This window comes from Thalassophryne amazonica, chromosome 7 (assembly GCF_902500255.1).
Source record: "Thalassophryne amazonica chromosome 7, fThaAma1.1, whole genome shotgun sequence".
NCBI lineage: Eukaryota > Metazoa > Chordata > Actinopteri > Batrachoidiformes > Batrachoididae > Thalassophryne > Thalassophryne amazonica.
The window spans coordinates 11583163-11603999 of record NC_047109.1 but is presented as its reverse complement, the minus strand read 5'-3'; the positions used below and the strand labels follow the sequence as shown (position 1 = coordinate 11603999).

Sequence of the window (20837 nt, the reverse complement as noted above, 5' to 3'; positions counted from 1 at the left end):
ATTAGGTTGCCAATTTAAATGACTGCATTTTACAGGACTGCCGACATAACTAGACTAAGAGGGTTTCAGTATTAGAATAGAATAGAAACTTTATAGTCATTGCACATATATACATACAACGAAACTTGTCCTCTAGCATTTTTGTTGTATGTATATATGTGCAATGACTATAAAGTCAATCTGCTCCTACTTACAGTTAAACACAATCTAACAATCTTGGTCAGAAGCAGAGAAGGAGCAGACCCGAAATAAGCATGTTTTAGATTGTGAGAGGAAACCAGAGTGCCCAGAGGAAACCCACGCATACACAGGGAGAACATGCAAACTCTGCACAGAAAGGCCGGGAATCGATCCCACGACCTTCTTGCTGTGAGGCACCAGTGCTAACCACTAATCCACTGTGCCGCCCTATGTTATTAGTATTAGTTTTTATTGGAGTGTTTCAGACTTTCCCACTTACATTTATGAAAAATACTTTTAATGAAACTACAATAAAACGTTAGCATCTTCACTGACTCGTTTTGGCAAACCAAGAAAAACCACTGTAACTTTAACTAATGTTAATACTGACAACCAGCAGACCTCTGTGATTGTTGCCTAGCAAATATCCCCCAAAACATTTGTGTGAAATATGACCAAATTTTATCTATAGCTCTTTCCCAGGGGGGTGTCTGGTGCCCTATGTTTATTAGCTATGCATGCCGCTGTCTTTCAGTTTACATTTTATGTCTCTTTTTGGCACTTTCATTCACAGTTAAAGGTCTATTGCGTTTCTTTGGGTCTGTGAAGCTAACACAGCGTAGGAGTACCCTTTGAAAGAAAGCTTTCCTATACGTGGTTGAAGATTATAAAAGTTTTATCCAGAAAAGATGGATTTTTATCGTCTTACCAATATAAGAAAAAAACACCATAGGAAAAGAGTGCTATATGGACACTGTTTCATGCTCTTCTTTGAGCTTTTATGTGGCAAATTACAATTCAAATAATGTGAATGCATGATCTAAATACATGATACCAGATCAGCAAGTTCAATGTAGGTTTAGTACCTTTTCCATATTTACCTGAGGCCAAAAAATAACCAGTTCTATTCAAATTCACAGGGAACATTCTTGGGACACAGAACTTGGACAAGTTCAAAGATGGCTAACCTTGACCTATTTTAAGAGGTCAAAGGTGACATTCTGTTTCCTATTTTTATGCTCAGACAGCTGAGGGTATTTTAGCATTGTGTTACATTTTTACTATTTCATAACTGGAAAAAGAGAGAGGAAAAAAAAAGTCCCTGATCGAGCATCTGTGTAGGAAATTGAGCGTCTTTCCTCCTGCTGAGACTCTATAGGAAGAAAGACCTGTCATATTGAAAAATATCACGCCTGCATTTGACACCCGACTAAGAGATTTTTTAAAACAATTTACATAATCACCAGCTATCACATGTCCCTGTTCCGGTTAAACAACCATCACAGCCTTAAGTGGTCTCAGCCGCCGTAGAATAATAAATACTTTTGCGACTTTCTCTCTCTCTCTCCTCGGTCTCGTGCGTTCACCTTCTCTCCACCCTGCCTGCTACTCCGTCTTCTGTAAAAGAGGGAAAGAAAGCGCTGCTCGCCAAATTGGGCACATGTGCGGCAGAAGTGTGAGCCATTAGGTATTCTGTTTACACCACACTAAAATAAATGGAATGGTTTAAGTTTGGGGATATCCAAGGCCTGGGGTACCAGCTGTTGGGTCGTTCGGTTTGGGCCGCTTCCACTCCCATGTCAACGGGACAGACTGTTTCCTAATTACTGCTGCAGTGCGTGGTGTGGTCTCGGTCGCACAGCCGAAGGGGACAGAGGAAAGCAGAGGCAATGACGGGCTCAGCAAACTATTAGAGGGTTGAGTTAACTTTTGTGGAAGTACTGTAAACAGCTCATTGAGCTGACACGGGCCCAGGGCGCCGCAGCATTATTTCAATTCGCATGCGTCATGCTTTCTTTGATGTTTGAGTGACATCACTTTGTGTGGTCCGAGCCATAAGAGTAAAGTCAAATTAAGAACAATTGTTGGACTTCTGCGTCGTTGGTTATGTTTACATGGAATAAGAAATCCAGCTATTAGCCATATTCCAATTAGATCCTGATGTAACTGATTGCATGTACTTTAAATATCCTGAAAGAGATCATCACTGTTGACATCAGAAACAGGCGCCAAAGATGAAACGTCTGAGCACCTGCAATATTCTGCCAACAGAGAAAACATCCCACCAACAGAAAGGTAAAACAAACAAACAAAATACAAAACAGCATCCAGTTCAGTTTTGATCCCTGAAGGTTGCTGAACCTGCATCTTAAAGTTGTATTCAAAAGTTGATGAATGGACTTTGTTTCTACAGTGTGCCTCAAAGCATTTAGGCCAGTATCTCACTGGGCTGCGACACCCTGCGAATACCATCTGTGAGGAGAATCATGCAGTTTGGTGTGAGATTCGCAGCTGTTCACCATCCCCTCACCTCAGCTGTGAAGCAGAATCCGCATCTGGCTTAGGTTTTGAAGAGAACAAAAAATTTGCGTGATAAACTCCCTCGCCAAACCGTTAGGCGGGCACCTCGTACCCCTCACCACATAGTCTCTGTGACTCAGAACCTGCGCAACATGTGGGGCAACTTGTGAGGGCTTGACACACACTTTTCCTTTTATGTGATTGGAGAGGAACGTCACTTCTGGAATCGGCCAAACACCAGCCTCCAGCCAGACGGCACCCACCCCCATGCACACACATGGGTGAGCTGGACGCATCCTGTCTGGTCACAGACGAGCTGCTCGAACCAGGTTACTGTGTTTCCCGCTTTTGATTTATTTATTAATTTTTCTGAGGACAAGAAGTGGAAATAAAGTTTAAAGCTGCTGGCTGGCGGCCACCGCCTTGCACGTGTGGACAGCGTGCCAGACAGACGATGTCAGCACTCTGGCTTCATTCTTTTGTTTTATTTTTTATCAGAGTGGTAACAAAGGATCACGATGCCCATGTGTCCTGTCCTGCCATGGAGGAGTCGTGCCATCTAATGGATGCCACTCCGGACGGCAGGCAGCGGACAGTCGGCCGCCATGTGCACACATGTTGGGAGGACCAATTCAGTGAGAATCCACATGAAAAAGGTATCGTCTTTTTGGCTGTTTTTGCGCAACTGTTTGTCTACACATACTTTAAACCAGTCACACCAGTGAGATACTAGAATGTCTCACATTCTCTCTCTCACACACACACACACACACACACACATACACACACACACACACACTCACACAAGCTGTGACTGTAAACGTACTGGACAAACCCTCTGTGATGTCATCCATATGTTTTTCTGAAGAGTGATTTTGAAGCTCAAATGCGACAGCTTCAAATGTCACTTCTGCGGCAGCTCATATCTCAGCCTACCTCCCAACCAACCCATAAATGGGCCAAGAGGTGGAGCATGGGCAGGATCGGCGTGTCCTGGGTAGTACGAATGAAGCCCCTATATGCCCCACCTTGCAGTTACCAAATAAGGTTAGCTAAGCTGAGGCTAACAGGCTAACTTTCATTTTGGTGATTATTACATATTTTGTGGACTGGGTGTGGTTGAGAGGAGGCATTAAAATGTATGTTTGTACCAAAAGTCATTAAGCTACCTGCTACTTACCACTCTACAGAAATACTGGAACACCAGCTTCTTCGCTGGTCGGTTAGTACCATACACCACTCAGCTGTACTGGGATGTTAACATGTTAATTTCTGATGTAAATTTAGACATTTTAATACAGGGGTCTGTGGGAAATGACTTGCATTTGGAGTCAGCCAAAAGTTGCAATTCAAAGAACTGCAATATTTGCCACTTGCACTTTGACTTCATTTTCCACAACCAGAGTTGGGGCTTGGGATCTTGTTTAAGGGCACCAAAGTGACTGTCCCTGTCCCAACCAGGAAGTGAACACAGGATTCTCAGGTCAGAAGTCCAACTCATTAAGCTGAAAACCACCCTGCCCGCAGTGACATTAGGGAAACCTTAGAGATTTTTTGTAAGCATGCCAAAATTTATAGTAACATAGTCAAATGATGAACAGACAGCTCCAAATATACATTACTGGAAGCACAGAAAAAAGGAACCTCAGTTGAGCTGCTGCCAGCATAAATAATCTTATAAAATCAACAAAAACGTTCTAGATATATATGGGGGAGATGGAAATATCAGTCCACAGCTCCCAGACAACAATTTAAGTACCTGAACAGTCAGGCGTTTGACAGCGTCCCAGGCATGAGCGATGAGGTCCTTCATTCTTTCCTCTGATGTCGTCCATGATTCTGCTGGTGTGGCTTCAGGCATCACCTTCATCGGGATGGAAAGAGGACGTGATTCTGGAGAAGACAGAAAGAGGTTCATAAGTTAGCATATATTATTTTTTTAAATGTACTTTATCTTTTTTATGTATTGTTCAATCACTGTGTTTTGTATGTCTGTATTTTCATTTTTTAAATTTGGCTCTTATTTTGGGCCATTCCCAAAACCCTGACTTCATCCAACCAATTATCAAAGGGAGAAGTGGTGGGGTGAAGTCAGGGTTTTAGGACTGGGTCATTCTGTGTGTGGAACTCATTCACGAGAGGCAAGTTGAATAATGGACAGGAACTCAGTGTAACACATACGAGGTCTGTTAGAAAAGTATCGGACCATTTTATTTTTTTCAAAAACCATATGGATTTGAATCATGTGTGATTGCATCAGACAAGCTTGAACCTTCGTGCGCATGCGTGAGTTTTTTCATGCCTGTCGGTTGCGTCATTCGCCTGTGAGCAGGCTTTGTGTGAGCACTGGTCCACCCTCTCGTCGTTTTTTTTTATTGCGAATAAATGTCTGAACGATTTGGAGCTTTGCTGCATCAATTTTTTTCCAGAAACTGTGAGAGACCTCCAGGTGGACACCGTTCGGAAAATTAATATGGCTTTCAGGGACGTTTTTTGGGGATTATACAGATTAAGGAGTGTTACTGCCGCTTTAAGGATGGCCCACAACTGCTGAGAGCGCGCCGCGCTCCCAGCGCCGATCGACATGCTCCAACCCCGCTGAAACAACCAGATCATTTCCAACGTGAAGGCTTTGTTGATCCAGGACTTCGTCTGACTTTCACAAAATGGCAGAAGGCGTGGACATCAGCACTTTTTCGGCACATTCCACTGTTACAGGAGTTTTTTTCATGGAAAGAAAAGCGGAGGGACGCGCCACAGAGCCTTCATTATGCGGGACAAAACCACCTCCGTGTTGGTCTCACAGGACGGCTTTGAGATGGCTTTCAGACGGATTCCGGTTGCTTTTCAGTCGTGTGATTATCCGATTGTGATTGTGCATGAGCTGGACATGCCAGAACATGTCCTGTCAGGCTTCATCACGGCGTTGCTTTGCGCCATGCAGCTCCACCGCAACGTGCGGTGGAGCCGCTCCTCTTTCCATGACAAAAACTCCTGTAACAGTGGAATGTGCCGTTCATTTCTAAACTGGACGCTGTCTTGATCCGGTATGTCGTCTGACTAGCACAGGAATTGTGAAAAGATGTGGACATCAGCACTTTTTCAGCACATTAAGACAGACGTGCGGAGGAGTTCCACGCGTTGCGGTAGAGCCGCATGGCGCAAAGCAACGCCGTGATGAAGCCTCACAGGACATGTTGGGGCATGTCCAGCTCATGCACAATCATAATCGGATAATCACACGACTGAAAAGCAACTGGAATCCATCTGAAAGCCATCTCAAAGCTGTCCTGTGAGACAACACCAAGGTGTTTTTTTCCCGCGTAATGAACAGCTCCGTGGCGCGTCCCTCCGCTTTTCTTTCCATGAGAAAAACTCCTGTAACAGTGGAATGTGCCAAAAAAGTGCTGATGTCTGATTAATTTTCCGAACGGTGTCCACCTGGAGGTCTCTCACAGTTTCTGGAAAAAAATTGATGCAGCAAAGCTCCAAATCGTTCAGACATTTATTCGTAATAAAAAAAACGACGAGAGGGTAGACCAGTGCTCACACAAAGCCTGCTCACAGGCGAATGACGCAACCGACAGGCGTGAAAAAACTCACGCATGCGCACAAAGGTTCAAGCTTGTCTGATGCAATCACATGTGATTCAAATCCATATGGTTTTTGAAAAAATAAAAAGGTCCGATACTTTTCTAACAGACCTCGTATGCACACCACAGCCTGTGTTGGTACTTAACATAGGGATTTTAAAACTCCAAGAATATGCAAGATGGTCAAACAAACATGACTTGTCCAAAAGAAATTGTCAGAAAAAGAAATGGATTGCTGACCCATGAAGACGTGAGCAGTACATAGATTTATGCAGGAAGCCCTCAGCTTGTGGTGTGTACCTTAAAGACTGCTAAATAAAAAACAAACAACAACCACAAAAACAAATCAATCAAGATGGATAGATAATACATGATGGACAAAATATTGGATGCTTTTTGACCTTGTTTTTACAAATGAAATCATCAGACATTACATGGACTACTGGCCCACAGCGTTAGACAAGATGAGTCCATTAGGTTTTAAATTTTTTTTATTTGCTTTTATGGTGCATTCTTATAGTGTATGTTTATTATTTTCATTTATACTTTGTTAACATTTATATTGTTTATTGCTTTGATTCCTGGGAAAGCCCTATATAAATAGATATTATTATTATCACTGTTAATAATAATAATGATAATAATAATAATAGTAATAATAATAATAATAACAATAGCAACAATGAAAGCATGATTTTTAAGTATATAAGATGCACCTGTTGTAAAAAAAAAAAAAGAAAAAAATTAGTAAATAAGTGACTCTGGAAAATATGGAGACCTTTGCTTTAGTAAAATAAATAAATAAATAGCAACATCCTGCATCTAAAATAAAAATCAACATATCACACATGAGAAAACTTACTGTCTTTGCAGTTCTTGATTTAAGCTTCTCCATAAATCACGGTTCTTTTCATTTGTACTACAGTATCATGTTATATGAAGCTAAACTGACACTTCATTGAGGTGAGGTAATGTTGGCACTCAGGTTTCTTGTCTCATAGAACCGGAGAGGGAACTATGAGAACCGAGACACACGGCGCCCGGGACATGATACGTCCGGGTGAGACCGCTGAGTTCGAGATGATGGCTGTCTGTGCTGAGACTCACGGCAGTGTCCGATTAGTTCTGACCATGTGAACCTGAAGGTGGACACACACCTTTGTCAGCGCATAAGCTGAGGATAAGCTGAGATGAGGGTTACAGACTACATAAGCCATACCAGGTTAGCCTGAGGTCCGTGGATGTTAAAGCCATCACAGCGTCAGAGGTGAGGGAAGGGGTTCTCTCTGAAGACGCATTAAGACATATTCCATGATTTAAAAGTCTGCCTTGCTCAGCAGCTCCATCCCACATTTGTCATCAAACAGTGATGTCACAGTACGACCGTGCCTCCTCAGGCGCCACCCTCCCAAATATCACTAAAACAACTATAGGCATTGACATGGCAACGAGAGGGAGCCTTTTGGGGCAATGGATGAAAAGGATGGCTCACTCCACTTTTTTTTTGCTTTTTAGTCGTCGTGGCAACGTACGGGCGGGAATGTGAGAGTTTACGTATGCCTGTGTGCCTGAGCAGCTATGAGTCTGTAATATGTGCGTGCGGAAGCAGACCAAGGTCCTTACGTGCAGATGATCTGAGGAGTATTTTCTCACACTCAGCACTGAGGTGTCACTTCCACTTGGGGACAATGGAACAAACTGCAGTTGTCACGATGCCTGCAGTCGACACTGCTTCATTACGTACTACGTGCAACGCCATGACCGCAGATGTTTTCGTGGTTCCTGTGACATTCAGTCTAGTTGCCCGTAGGTCAGACACCTTTCTTTTGGTTGGCATCTCAGATCTGTGCGTCTCACACCATTCCAAGGTAGTAATACAGTGATACTTTTGCCCCACTTGACAGTACAATTTTGTTTTTTTGTTTTTTTACAGACACACAGGAAGATGTTCAGTTTTGACCACTGGCTTTAGTGCCACCAAAATAATCCCTGTGCATAACACACACAGGTCAGGTCAGATCAGATTAGGTATAGATTCCTTGCGTCGCTACATCCAACAAACTGTGGAACCACCCTGGTTCCTGGACCGTAACCACCCAGGGAGATAATTGAGCCATCCCTACCTCCTGCAAACAGTCATCTAAGTGTCACAGTGAAGTGACAGGTGGGCGTGTCCTTGGCCATTTACAATTCCTGGGTCTTTATCACTGACGGGGAGGCAATGGCCGAGAGGTTAACGTAATGGGATTCCCCATAAGTCATTCATCCTCAAGTTGCTCCCAGAGGTTGGCACACTGACATTAGTGTGTGTGTGTGTGTGTGTGTGTGAATGGGTGAATGTAAAGCAGTCCATTTACCAAAGGCAGTTGCATGCTGGATCATACCCAGAAATGCACCACATGGCCAAATCGCCGTCTCTGTTTCCTCAAAATGCAAGTAGCAGACCTGATCGGTGTCACCCGAAATAACCCTTAGTGTGACACAAAGTAATTGCAGGAGTACCAAAGAATCCTCTGAAGAGACTTAGTTTCAAAGACATCCACCTGATATCACTGGGTTGCATCCAAGTTTCACAACCATCCAGTAACACAAGATTCACCATATTCCTAAATACTTGGACCTTGGTTCTCCTGCAAAGGTATCGGCATCACCAAAGACCTATGTCCATGGACCTTATGACTCCATTAGCTCTCCCCAGGCCTCTCCTGTTCTGAAAGGTGGAGGACCCACTGCAGAGATAAGTGCATGTCTCAACATAATGGAAACTTTCAGTGCATACAGATGCACCTCTGATGGCTGAATCCAGGAGGTCACTGAAAGCCTGGAGGACCCACTGCAGAGATAAGTGCATGTCTCAACATAATGGAAACTTTCAGCGCATACAGATGCACCTCTGATGGCTGAATCCAGGAGGTCACTGAAAGCCTGGATCTTAATCTTGATCCAGAACGATCACAAATCCAGACATTCGGTGAAAATTGTATGGAGTCCGATCTCTGTTAAAGGAAAAAGCACCTTAGAGCTTGTGTCTGTGTGGTGCTGACACGGTCATCTAGGTCCAAATTTGAGGCGGCTCATGTGTGTGAGCACCTGGAACATCTTTTCTCTTAGCAAGGACGACCATCTTCCATTACAGTCACGTCCACCATGAAATACAAAAAATGCTCAGAGGAAAAAGGAAATCATTCCTTCAGACTGCTGTTGGAGACCAAAAATCCCTGTGCATCGATTTGAGTCACTGGTCTATAAATCTGTGTAATAGATGTGGAATGATACATTCCGTCTAATAGCAGCAAAATATTAATTGCAGCTCTGATTTATGTTGACACCTCAGAATAAGAATGCGTTGCTAATACTGGGCTGGATACTCGCCACTCAACAACAGCTAAAGTTGTGCTTAATGACAGTAGCAGAAAAAAAAAATTTAAAACATGCAGAAAATACAAGAAGCCTTCAAAAATGAATGCTTAAACTTATCCTGCAATTTTTTTTTTTTTTAGATTTGACATGTTACAATGCTGTTGTCGTAGTTTGTGCCTGTCAGGTTGGCTGCATTATAGATGAGGCTAAAAAAAAATACTTGGGTCTCTATTGTCATGGTTCAGTTTCTGACCTCTGGATTTCTGTCTCCAGTGTTATCTCCCATGTATTATATTTCTTGTATTGTTTTATGGCTCCCTAAGTAAAATTCTCTTCCATGTCAGTTATTCCTTGTGCTTTTATTTTGACATCTACTCTGCTCAGTGTTTTCAGTGGCTTTACTTCCTGCTATGGGTCCTCTGACTTCCTTGTTAATTATTTTCATACACTAGATAACTGTCCACTGCCAGACTGTCTTCCTTCTATCTCTTCTCGCTCTCATTTGTTCCTTGTGTTTGACATACACACTGACTGACCCACACTTCAATCCTACGCTCCTCAAGTTTAACTTGAGTTAACTTTAACTCTGCCTGATTTCCTGGTTAGCCTGTTTGAACTAACACTGCTGAATCACCTTCTGAACCCCTGATGTATTTTAACTCATTACCTGTCTCAGCAGCTAAACCATTTGTGTTTTCCTGCCTGGAGGCATCTGTTGTTCAAAGTAATTCTCTACTGGACCCTGAAATTTGCTGCAACACCTGCTAAGAATAAAACACAGCTTTTATTTCTGTGTTGTTCTCAGCTCTGGGGTCTCGGCTTGTGCTCATTACATTATATTACATCTCATAACCCCCCCCCCCCCAACCCCCCCTTTGTATTCATTTACGCACCTCTAATTCATATGTACTTGCCCGAGTCTATTTTATTTAGACTCCAAAATTGGTGACCTATTAAGACCTCTAGTTCTTCACTCTACACAATCCTTGTACACAACCAGTGTTCTTATATTAGCCAATAGCCATGTGCTCACAGATTGGAAAAACTGCCTTTGACAGGACAGATTATGTTTCATGGACTTGCTTCCATTAAGTAATGTGCACAGAGTGCTGCACAAACCACTGTGATATCATTGAGTTGTCAATAGCACTTTATTGTGGACGGCTGTGTGTGAGTTGGCGTATTCCTGTCTCATTGCATTACACACTTGTTTCCCTTGCAGCTCTGCAGGGGTTCCATGAAGAGACAGTAGAGCGCTGTGACCACCGTATCCACCATGTGGCTCATCTGTCTAGACTAGGAAGACTTTACCACAGTGAGTTGGCATTTCCTGTGTTTTACTGTGTTTATTACAAACGTGTACCAATTCAACATGCACATCTAACTCAAGAAAAAACAAGGACTTTTATATCCAAAATGGCATATATGATGACAGTTACTTCAATAGCAGCAGTTGTTTCCAGAAAAAAGTAGTGTTATGTATTGTACAATTTGTTTAGGTACATAAATTTGCTCCCCCCAAAAAATGACCAGGACTGAATATTCAGTGCTAAACCTGGAAAACAAATGGGCCTTAAGGTGCCTCAAGACTAAGGCCAAGCATGACGGAACTACAACCCTGGCCTGTATAGGATTTACTTATTTGTTACCACTATAGCACATTGGGTCCTACCTTAGACCTACAACAAAGCACCCTATAGAAACCCGCAAATGCCACTGCTAACGTCCCCCCAATGCAGTTGCCATTTTCATGCCCACCTCCTAAATTGTTTAACCAGCAAGTGCACTTGCACTCATCGGTGGACGAATCGATGTGTGGTTTTAAAATTTTGATCTGGCACAGTGCTGCTGCTTTGCTATGTTGAGGGAGCATAAAATTGCACCACTAACTACCAAAAACATGGTCTAAATAGAGATTTTCTGCTGTTTATACTGTGCAATATTCAGATACACCCTCGATGCCTTACAAAGCACATACAGTCTGCTTGTAAAAACATGGATGCACATTAAGTCATCAAGCTACAATGAAAATGACATATGAAAATTTATCACATGACATCACAGTAAAAATGAAGAGGAGGTAGTGTTTTAAAATGAGTCACTACACTGCTTCACCTCAGGGAGCTTTGGTGGCTGTTCTGGTAAATGATCCACTCGCATGCTTTGATGCTTTGTGCACAGATCAGAAAACCACTGACTTGAGTTCAGCATCTGTACCGAAATGTGTAAGGTTCAAGCGCACAAAGTTCTTAAAAGTAATGACAGATGATTGAGTTCAGACACCTGAGACAAAGTACTGTATCAAAATTAGGGATGGGTATTGATAAGATCTTATCGATATTGATGCCATTATCGATTCTGCTTATCGATCCGATTCCTTGTCGATACCTCTTGTGAATTTTCTGTGTACTAAAAGTAGGCTTTACAGGTTTTCTATGTCAACAACATTTTATTGAGTCTTGAGTCTTAAAGTAAATAAATCTGAAATTGGTCACTGTATCCTTGATCACTGGACATAAATAAAATTAAACAAAATGTGTAGTTTTTGTCAAAAGCATTTCCTTTCAGACATTTTGGCATGAATCTCTCTCCGTACCTCAGAGCTGAACTCAGGTGGCTGCTGCACGTCAGCACAGGACGTCTCATTTTGGGAGGAAAAAAAACATTCTGATCGATTGCAGTTTGTTTGTATTACAACATTTGGAAAGAGGTGTCAATTGATTTAAACAGCATTTCGCTTTGAATTTATTAATTCCGATTGGACTCTATTGTTCTAACTTGACTCGGCAGAGATCCACGCAGTGTTTGAATATGTAAACAGAACAGAGGACGATTCTCGTTTCTTTCTCGCAACAAGACAGGAGTCCCAGTTAGTGACTTTAATCTCCACAAAAGTGACTCACAATTGACATATTCAGGGATGAAAGTGGTGAAAAACAAAAAAGCTGTAACCCAAAATTACCCCCCAACACCACCTGCACGATAATTTTGAAGTTTGAATTCTAGAAGCTCTGAAATGCAATCTGGGACTATTCCAGACAATTAACTGCAGTGAGTGCAGCATCCATTTTGGTGAGAAAAAACCCCAACTTTCCTTATTCAAATTCATTCCAGTAGTATTCTGCTCTTACGAGGATGCAGCAGTTTTCTAGCTTGGCAGATAGTTCTGGAGGAAATCACTGAAGAAATTAACACACTGAAAATATGGTTTGACCAAAACAAATTGTCATTAAAATTAAATAAGACAGGGATGAAGTGGAGGTGTAAGAGTCACTAGGTGTTCACAGAAAACAGTTATTTATTTCTATACTTATTTATTTATTTATGTTCATTGTTAGTTGGTTTTATATTTTCTGTTTTTAATCAGGTTGTTTTTGTCTCTCTCTAAAATTGTACTGTAGCATTATTAGCTATTATTACGATTATTGTTGTTGCTATTATTATTATTATGAATATATAAACAAAAATAAATAAAAAATATTACAATTTGTAATACATTTGACTCTTTTACGACAAACGCTGAGCCATTAATTATTATACAGAAAACAAATACACACAAATGTGCTGAGATGCGAACAGCTTAATGCTAACTTTAACATTGAAAATGCCATATACATGCTAACTTGTTAGCATCGGTCCCGTTTTTAAGTTATAAAACACATCTATCAACTGTTTCAGAAGACCATAGCAGGTTGGTTCACCATAAAAAAGGAAATATTACTCACAGACATATGCTCTTTGGGGTTTTAGCGTGGAAGAATTAAGATAAAGCAAAATAAAACAAAGAACCAACGAAGCAGCGGGTTGGATCAATGCTTCATTGCTTCAAGCTTCAAAGAAGAGCTGCGCTGCAGAAACGGTTGATTACAGACCCTGCAGGGGTTCTGTAATCAATGTAGAGACATGATCATTTTCCTGACAAACACTCCCAAAAACAACAGCCGAACTGAAGGACTGATAAGGGAATCGTAAATCAAAAAGGCTACTGATGTCGGTGGATCGAATAATTTCTTAATGATATCCGAAAGAACCGGTTCTTGATACCCAACCCTAGTCAAAATAATGTGTGTTTTGATCCGAGGTACTTTGGTTTTGTAGAGGATATAATTAATTGGCAGTTATTTTGAAAACTGATAATTGTGTTGCTATACAGTACTTGTAAGAAGAAGTCCAATCATTTTCTGATGTCAGATTCTAAAATGAGTGAATTTTCAGCTTTTATATCCCTGTGAATTGAGAATGTTTGAGGTTTTGGAATGCTGACTGGATAAAATAAAGCTCTGGAAAAATGTGGTTGTATTTATCGTTACTTTTCGAACTTTACTCGACTAAACAACTGGTTAAACACAGCAGCCAGAATAATCAGCAACGACTTCAAACATCTTCAACACAATTCAATAAGGGCAGATGTGGATTCAGTTTTTCCCGTAAATTTGGATGTGGATGTCAGTGTGTGTGATTTTAAAGACTGGTGGATATCGCTGACAAAACTCTGGCGTCACCGCTTCCATCATCTGCCTCAATGTCCCACCATACCCCCCCCAAAATATCTTAATCCATACAAACAGCAGCGTCACACTGCTGCACCAGCTGCCATTGGAAAAAACAGCACAAACAGCTCTAAAACGGACCCCAAAATGAGTTCACACCCTTGCCAGTCATCATCGAACAAATCTAAAAGTAAACAGAAACCACCCTTCTGAGCTTCGCACACGCTTACGCCATGTCCCTCCAATTTACCACAATAATCTATTACGCACCATGTGTGAGTGCGAGGGTGGAGTGGACCCTGGAAGACCGGCCCTGTGCGTCTGTCTGAAAATTACGCCTGTGATTTCCCTGCAAGCTTACATGTATGATTACAAATATATGAATGTGTATAAGTGAGTAATTACCTCAAATGTTTCACTAGCAACACAGAAAATAACAAACATACAGGCGCGTAGAGAATGACGGCGTACGCACGGCAACACGCTCCTACGACACCACAGACCCGGTGGAGTCAGACTTCAGCAGGTTATGTGGAACAATCACCATTAAATTCAGCTTACAGCACTTTGGCCTTCCACAAACTTCTCACCTCATATCTACCACGCTACCATCCAAGAGTTCATCTGAGCCCTTCATCGAGAAGAACCACCACTCATCTTGAGATCAGCGTTTTTGGCATTTTGTCTAAGATTGTATGGACTGTAGTTTCATTGTAAACTCAGTTGTGGCTCTAATCCTTTGGACCTTTTGGCTAACCGTGACCTGGAAAAGACCGAAAGTAGAATTTTTGAGCATCTATTATTTTCAACTTTTTTTTAACCTTGATTCTTGCCCAGGCCTTCCCAGGAGAGAATCTGTTAGGCCAATCAGAAAGAGCGCTAAAGTACATCATAGGCCATAACAAGGCAAGGCCAGTCTGTGTGCAGTTCCCTGCTTTGTTTTAAATACCACTCCAGGAGACTGTTTGTTAATTCCGGGGTCATTATTTGGAATGAGACTGCCATATCTTGTTAAGAGTGACTTTGTGGCCATCATTCCTGAAGACTGAGACTCTGAGAACGAGTGAAAGAGGCTGAGAGAGCGAGAGAATGAGAAAGACAGAGCGGTCTAAAGTCAAATGAAAGAGAAATATGACAGGAGCCCCCAAAGCTCTTAAACCTGGTTGGGCTAACAAGTCCTGAGAGTCCTCTTAGAGTCGGGTTATTCCCCCTGCCTCGTGCCATCTCAGCTGTGTCCTTGGGTTCACCTTCTCTGAGGCTATTAGGCAAAAATCCTACGACCATACACCCTTCTCCTCTCGCTGACCGCTCCCCTCCCTGTGTTCAGTCGCTGTGCAGCGCTGCCAGTTTGCTCCTCTATAAAGTGTTCTGATGGTTATTTTTAATCGTCTTGAACAGCTCCATCACATCTCCCAGCCATGGGTCTTTAAATTCTGCTGCCTGAGAATGTGTGAAGTGATCAGAAAACCACAGAGACCAGAGGCCCGTTAAAACCGTTAGGACCACTCAAACTAACGAATCTGTTCGTAAGTGGCAAGAACAAAATTTACAAGTGGTCAAGACCTCTCATAGGAATCACGAGCAATCGGTCTGCTGTCATCCAAAACTGCATTTTTAGTAACTGACTATATATTTCATTACTTTGAAGTGGTTTTAGTTTGAAAATCCATTATCTTGTTTCACTCTACAATTTAAATTGAAATATAATTCTAAATTTATCTGAGACCTGGACCACCTACCGCTGCCACTTGAAGATCCTCGAGTGATCTTCAAATCTGCCTGAGGAGTATACTCCACCTCAGGTGGAAAGACTACCGTACTAACATCAGTGTCCTGACTAAACCCAAACTCCAGAACATAAGTGTGTCATCATCATCATGAACTTGAGTGCAGGTCACATCATTAGGAACAGCTGACAGATGACTTCCCAAGCAGATCTTCTACTCCCAATGAGCAAAGAAAAATGTTCCAGAGGAGGGCAGAAGAAATGCTATAAGAACCTTCTGAAGCACAATCTCAAGAGCTGCTCCACTGACTGGAAGACCTGGAGAAGAACAAGCGAGGGACTGAGCCAACTGGTGAGCAGTGATCCACAAGGGAGTGTAAGTCTTCAAAAAACACAGATGTCCAACGCAGAGGAGAAGAGGAGAAAGGGGAAGGAGAGAGAGCAAGATCCTGACCGAGAGAAACTTCACACAGCAACCATGTGCACAGTCTGTTAGAAACAGTGCACATCGAGACTGGGCCTGTTCAGTCATCTCCGCATCCACCATTTCATCCAGGAATTGATTAGAAGAGAATCTTCCTTGCCACAGAGGGACTGCCACAACAACAATCATGGTACAAAATCAATATGAACATCTCAAAATTGTAAAACCATTCTTTGGCCTTTCCTACTTTTCTCTGTGTCGGAGACTTACTCTTGACTATCAGTCGCAGTCACAGTTGCAGTCAGTGACAGCCTTGCTCTGGCAAGATGTTTTCTGACCTCTTTTTCAAATGGAGCCATTTCTTCCTTAATTCGGTGACAGTACAACCCTCAGCTGAACAGCGCTAATAAGTTTTTTTTCCCATTTCCTAATTTTAGCAAATCCTTTTAGCTCTACTGTTGTGGCTTGGGTGGCAATGAAATATTTTCAGACCCTGACTTTGCAGATGATACTGTGATTTATGCTGAATCAAGGGATACCCTGAGTGCAGCACTTGAGAAGCTGAGTGACAAATTGTAATGCCGCGTTCACACCAGATGCCATGCGAGCGACGGCGGTGACAGGTTGCCATGTAATCCCTATGGAAGGATGCATTGTGGGGCCACAAAAGTCATGCAATGTGACGCGATGGACGCAAATGAAGTGATGCGAATGAAGCGATTTTGAGCGATTGGCGCGTTTGTGGCGCGATGTCGCGTCTCGTTGACCTCCTCCCCAAGTTGAAAAATCTGAACTTTTTTGTCTTGTCATGTCACGATGACCAATCAGGGACTGGATATGTAGTGACGTGGAGATGTCTGGAGTTTATACTTCATGTGGACATGTCCTGTCCTGACCTGTGAGCAGGACCTATGTCCCTTTTGTCCTTTATTTCACAATTATGACAGAGTTTGAGGGGAGAGCAAGCAGCAGCAGCAGCCAGTTTTTTTTTCACATGCACGCGCAAATGAATCGTCCGTGAAGATTATTTTATTTATTAACTACACAGATGTATAATAAAACAAATGGTGACTGGTTTATAACACAATTATGACAGAGTCTGAGGGGAGAGCGAGCAGCAGCACCGCAGCAGCCAGTTTTTTTTTAAATTGTTCACATGTGCGCATGTGAATGGGACAGGAGGTCTTCAAACTAGGTTCTGGAGAGGCGGAAGTACCGTTGAAAGCGGCTGTCATCCAGGCGCAGCTCCTGCAGAAAATGATGAAACTCCCTGAATTGGGAACGTTTCATGAGGATGCTGTGAACCCAGGGACGGCGCCGCTGGCAATGTTTGTCAGCTTTCCACAACAAATAGAGCACAGCAACTCGCTCCGTGTGATAAAGGTCCGCCATGTTGACTTGACTGACAACCGGAGCCGGTGAGCGGAATGGAAGCTCCTCCTATTTGATGACGCATTGGAGCGAATTTTCGCAGCGAAAGCAGAGCGACACACCGGGCGATGGTGGCGCGTCCATCGCCAGGCGAGGGATGCGAATTTGTGGTGTCACACAGCGTCCGGTGTGAACGCGGCATAAGTGTCTAGATTTGAAATTGTCCCAGATCAAGACCAAGAGCCAGGCTTTCAGTGACTTCCTGGACTCAGCAATCAGAAGTCTATCTGGTAAACTGTTCAACTTGTAGAGACATTCACTTATTTTCACTTATTAGTGGCATTCATATCTCTGGGTCTTCTGCTTTTGAGATGAAGAGATGCCTGGGAAAAGCTTATGGCATCCAGAGGTCACTGGACAGAGATATTTAGGGGTGCTGATACCTTTGCAGAAAAATGAAGCCCCAAGACTTTAGGGTCCTGATGATCCCTGTCCACTGTACCGTTGCGAGGCTTGGATGTTAAATTGTGACCTACTGTGACAACTACATATCTTTGGTACTTGGTGTCTTTGTACGATCCTTGAATACTGCCGAAATGACTATGTCATACAAATGGTTACTTAGGGAGACTCAGGTGAGGTTTATCACTTACATTGTGAGACAATGCCACCTATAACATTTTGGTTATGTGGTGCATTTCTCTGAGCAAGTGCACAAGTGTTGAAGACTCAAGCTGCTGGAGAAGGCCAAGGACATGTCCAATGCTTCAGTGGACTGTCAGAAACAAGTTTGACAGTCTTTGAAAACAATGTCACGAAGTATCCACATATCCTTTCTCAGTAGATTGAGCAACGCGGTCATAAAGGCAGTCTCTCAGGAATTGCAGCATTTCCCATGATGCCTGCTATCTTTCTGCTATGTCCGCTATTGCAAATGGTTTACAGAGAGCTGAAGTGTTGTCTGTATATTCCGTTACAGCTGTATGCAGAAACAGCAGCGAGGCTCTCTTAAAAACAAAACAAAAAACCTGAATGCGTATTTGTTTTAGGTGTAAGTTTGGTGTTTATTTTAATATTTATGTGAACTCATTTATAAACCGCTGTTAAAGCTACATGAAAAATGGTGGCATAGCAGCTGACCTAAAATTTTTTTATGTTTTCAGAACGTCAGCTTGAATCGAAATGTAATGCTTCCCATTAAAATTTCTGAAATTATTTGAGAAAATGTCCACTTCATTTCTTAAAGATGATTTATTGTATAATAAGCCTTTCATGTAGCCACTGCAACGTCTTTGGCATTTATGCTACCCAAAGGTGAAAATCAAAGTTCCGAGCTTCTCCAAGATAACAACTTGTTTGTTTGTCCAGAGTCTGACATCAGTTTCACAGTAAACATTGGTTGATACCTGCAGTTTCCAAAATGGCACAAAGAAGCATGTGTCACATGTATCAGAACTATGAGCTCGGTAACACTGGGCCTTTCTTAAGGGCCCCTTCACACATAGTGCAAATTTGGTCGAAGTATGCATGAAGCAGGAATCGTGTGCAAAACATGTAAATTTGTAGCTGCCTCCAATGCCTCGTACACCTGTTGCTACAATTACTTGAGCACACCAGTGGCTGAAAGACAGAGTGTGCGTTGTGTGAGCCCATCGAACCCTCTTGCGGCAGGTGTCGGCAACACTACAGCTGACACACATGGACATCTAACACCGCTCGCAGGGCACTTAGAAAATGTGCAGCCATTCATACTATCATCACGAAAATAGTCATGAGACGATAACTGTCGAGCTGGATGTGAAATCTGCCTAAGTGCCCCACGACTGTGGAGATGCTGAGTGCACATGTGACATGCCAGTGTCGGCTCCCCCCACAACACGTCTGCGTGTGTCGTGCACTCCCCCAAACATGTGCATGCGTGTGGTTCGTGTGCCCCCCGCAGGCGAGGCGCCTCTCATCTGATCACAGTGTGACACCTTGGTCTGTGCGCTGAATGGACGGGGGCGTGGCAGCTATTGACAACTCTGGTCCTGGACATCGGAGCTGCAGAACACGCACCGTGTTTTCACGGACACGTGGGTGTGTGTGCTTGCTCTCCTCACGTCGAAATACATAAAAACATATATCGCATCTGCGATGGGCTGGAGAGCGCGCACACTGACAGGCTGTTCCAACTGGATCAGATCACCAGTTCATGTGGACATGCAGCAGGCAATCTGAATGTCATGTCTGTCTGACAGGACAGTGAGTAACGCACTGCAGGACCATATGACAGGCCAACAGTACGACAAACACACCACTTTCAGTGACATAGCAGAAATACGCCATACCAAACGCTGTTTGGTCAGTTATCACAGCGCTTTTTTCTTTTTTTAGAAAATATCTTTATCTGCTTGTTGATTTTAACCATTTCATGCTCCTATTATGGGACAGTGATTGTGGCACAGTGGTAACATTTCCATCTGGTAATCAAAGCGTGTGGGCTCAAATCCCATGAGTGGCATTTTTTGTTTTATTGAACCAGGGTTATTCAACCGCAGGGTTCTGTATTGCATCCCCTTTTATGTATTATTTATATCAACCCAGTGGTATTCACTAATTATACAGCTGGTTTTTATTTTATTTTCCTCCTCCTCAGCAGCGTGATGTGGTGCAACTCGTCCTACAGTGCAAGCAACTGTAGCTATTCTTGCTCAAAAGACACTGTTGCATGCGCGGACCGTCACACCAGGATCGTGCATCCCTGCCTGTCGGCGGGGTGCGCTAATTCAAACTATTTCCTCGTGATTCCACCAAATTCGCACTGAGTGAAGGGGCCCTAAGGCATGTCGTGTTTTTGTACATTTATTACTTTGCAACTTGAGGATTTGATATTGATTTTCAGCCTGTAGTTGTTACATAACTTGGCAGATAAAGTGCACGAAGCAGTTTTAAGTACAAAGTTACTTTTAAGTCCGAGCACTCTGGCCACCTCTTGCTTTAGATGTTGGCAACAGACATTGCACAGTAGGTTAATCAACTGAATTGACCTCAGGTGGACTCCAATTAAGCTGTAAAAACATCAAGGATGATCAGTGGGAACAGGAGGCACCTATGGTCAATTCTGAGCTTCATGGCTTCATATACAAGGTCTGTCAATAAAGTAAACGGTCCTTTTTATTTTTTTCAAAAACTATATGGATTTCATTCATATGTTTTTACGTCAGACATGCTTGAACCCTCGTGCGCATGCGTGAGTTTTTCCACGCCTGTCGGTGACGTCATTTGCCTGTGAGCACGCCTTGGGAAGGAGTGGTCCCGCCCCCTCGTCGGATTTTCATTGTCTGGAAATGGCGGAATAAAAAGGACTTTTTTTCCATCAGAATTTTTTCAGAAGCTGTTAGAGACTGGCA

At 42.8% G+C, this 20837-nt stretch overlaps 1 protein-coding gene across 1 annotated transcript in view; it reads right to left on the bottom strand.

The window, feature by feature from the left end:
- LOC117513625 (vacuolar protein sorting-associated protein 13B-like) overlaps positions 1 to 20837 on the bottom strand; it is a 1146044-nt gene that overhangs the window by 664033 nt on the left and 461174 nt on the right. The window contains 1 exon segment of the mRNA XM_034173849.1: positions 4241 to 4374. Within this exon segment, the coding sequence (XP_034029740.1) occupies positions 4241 to 4374 (134 nt within the window).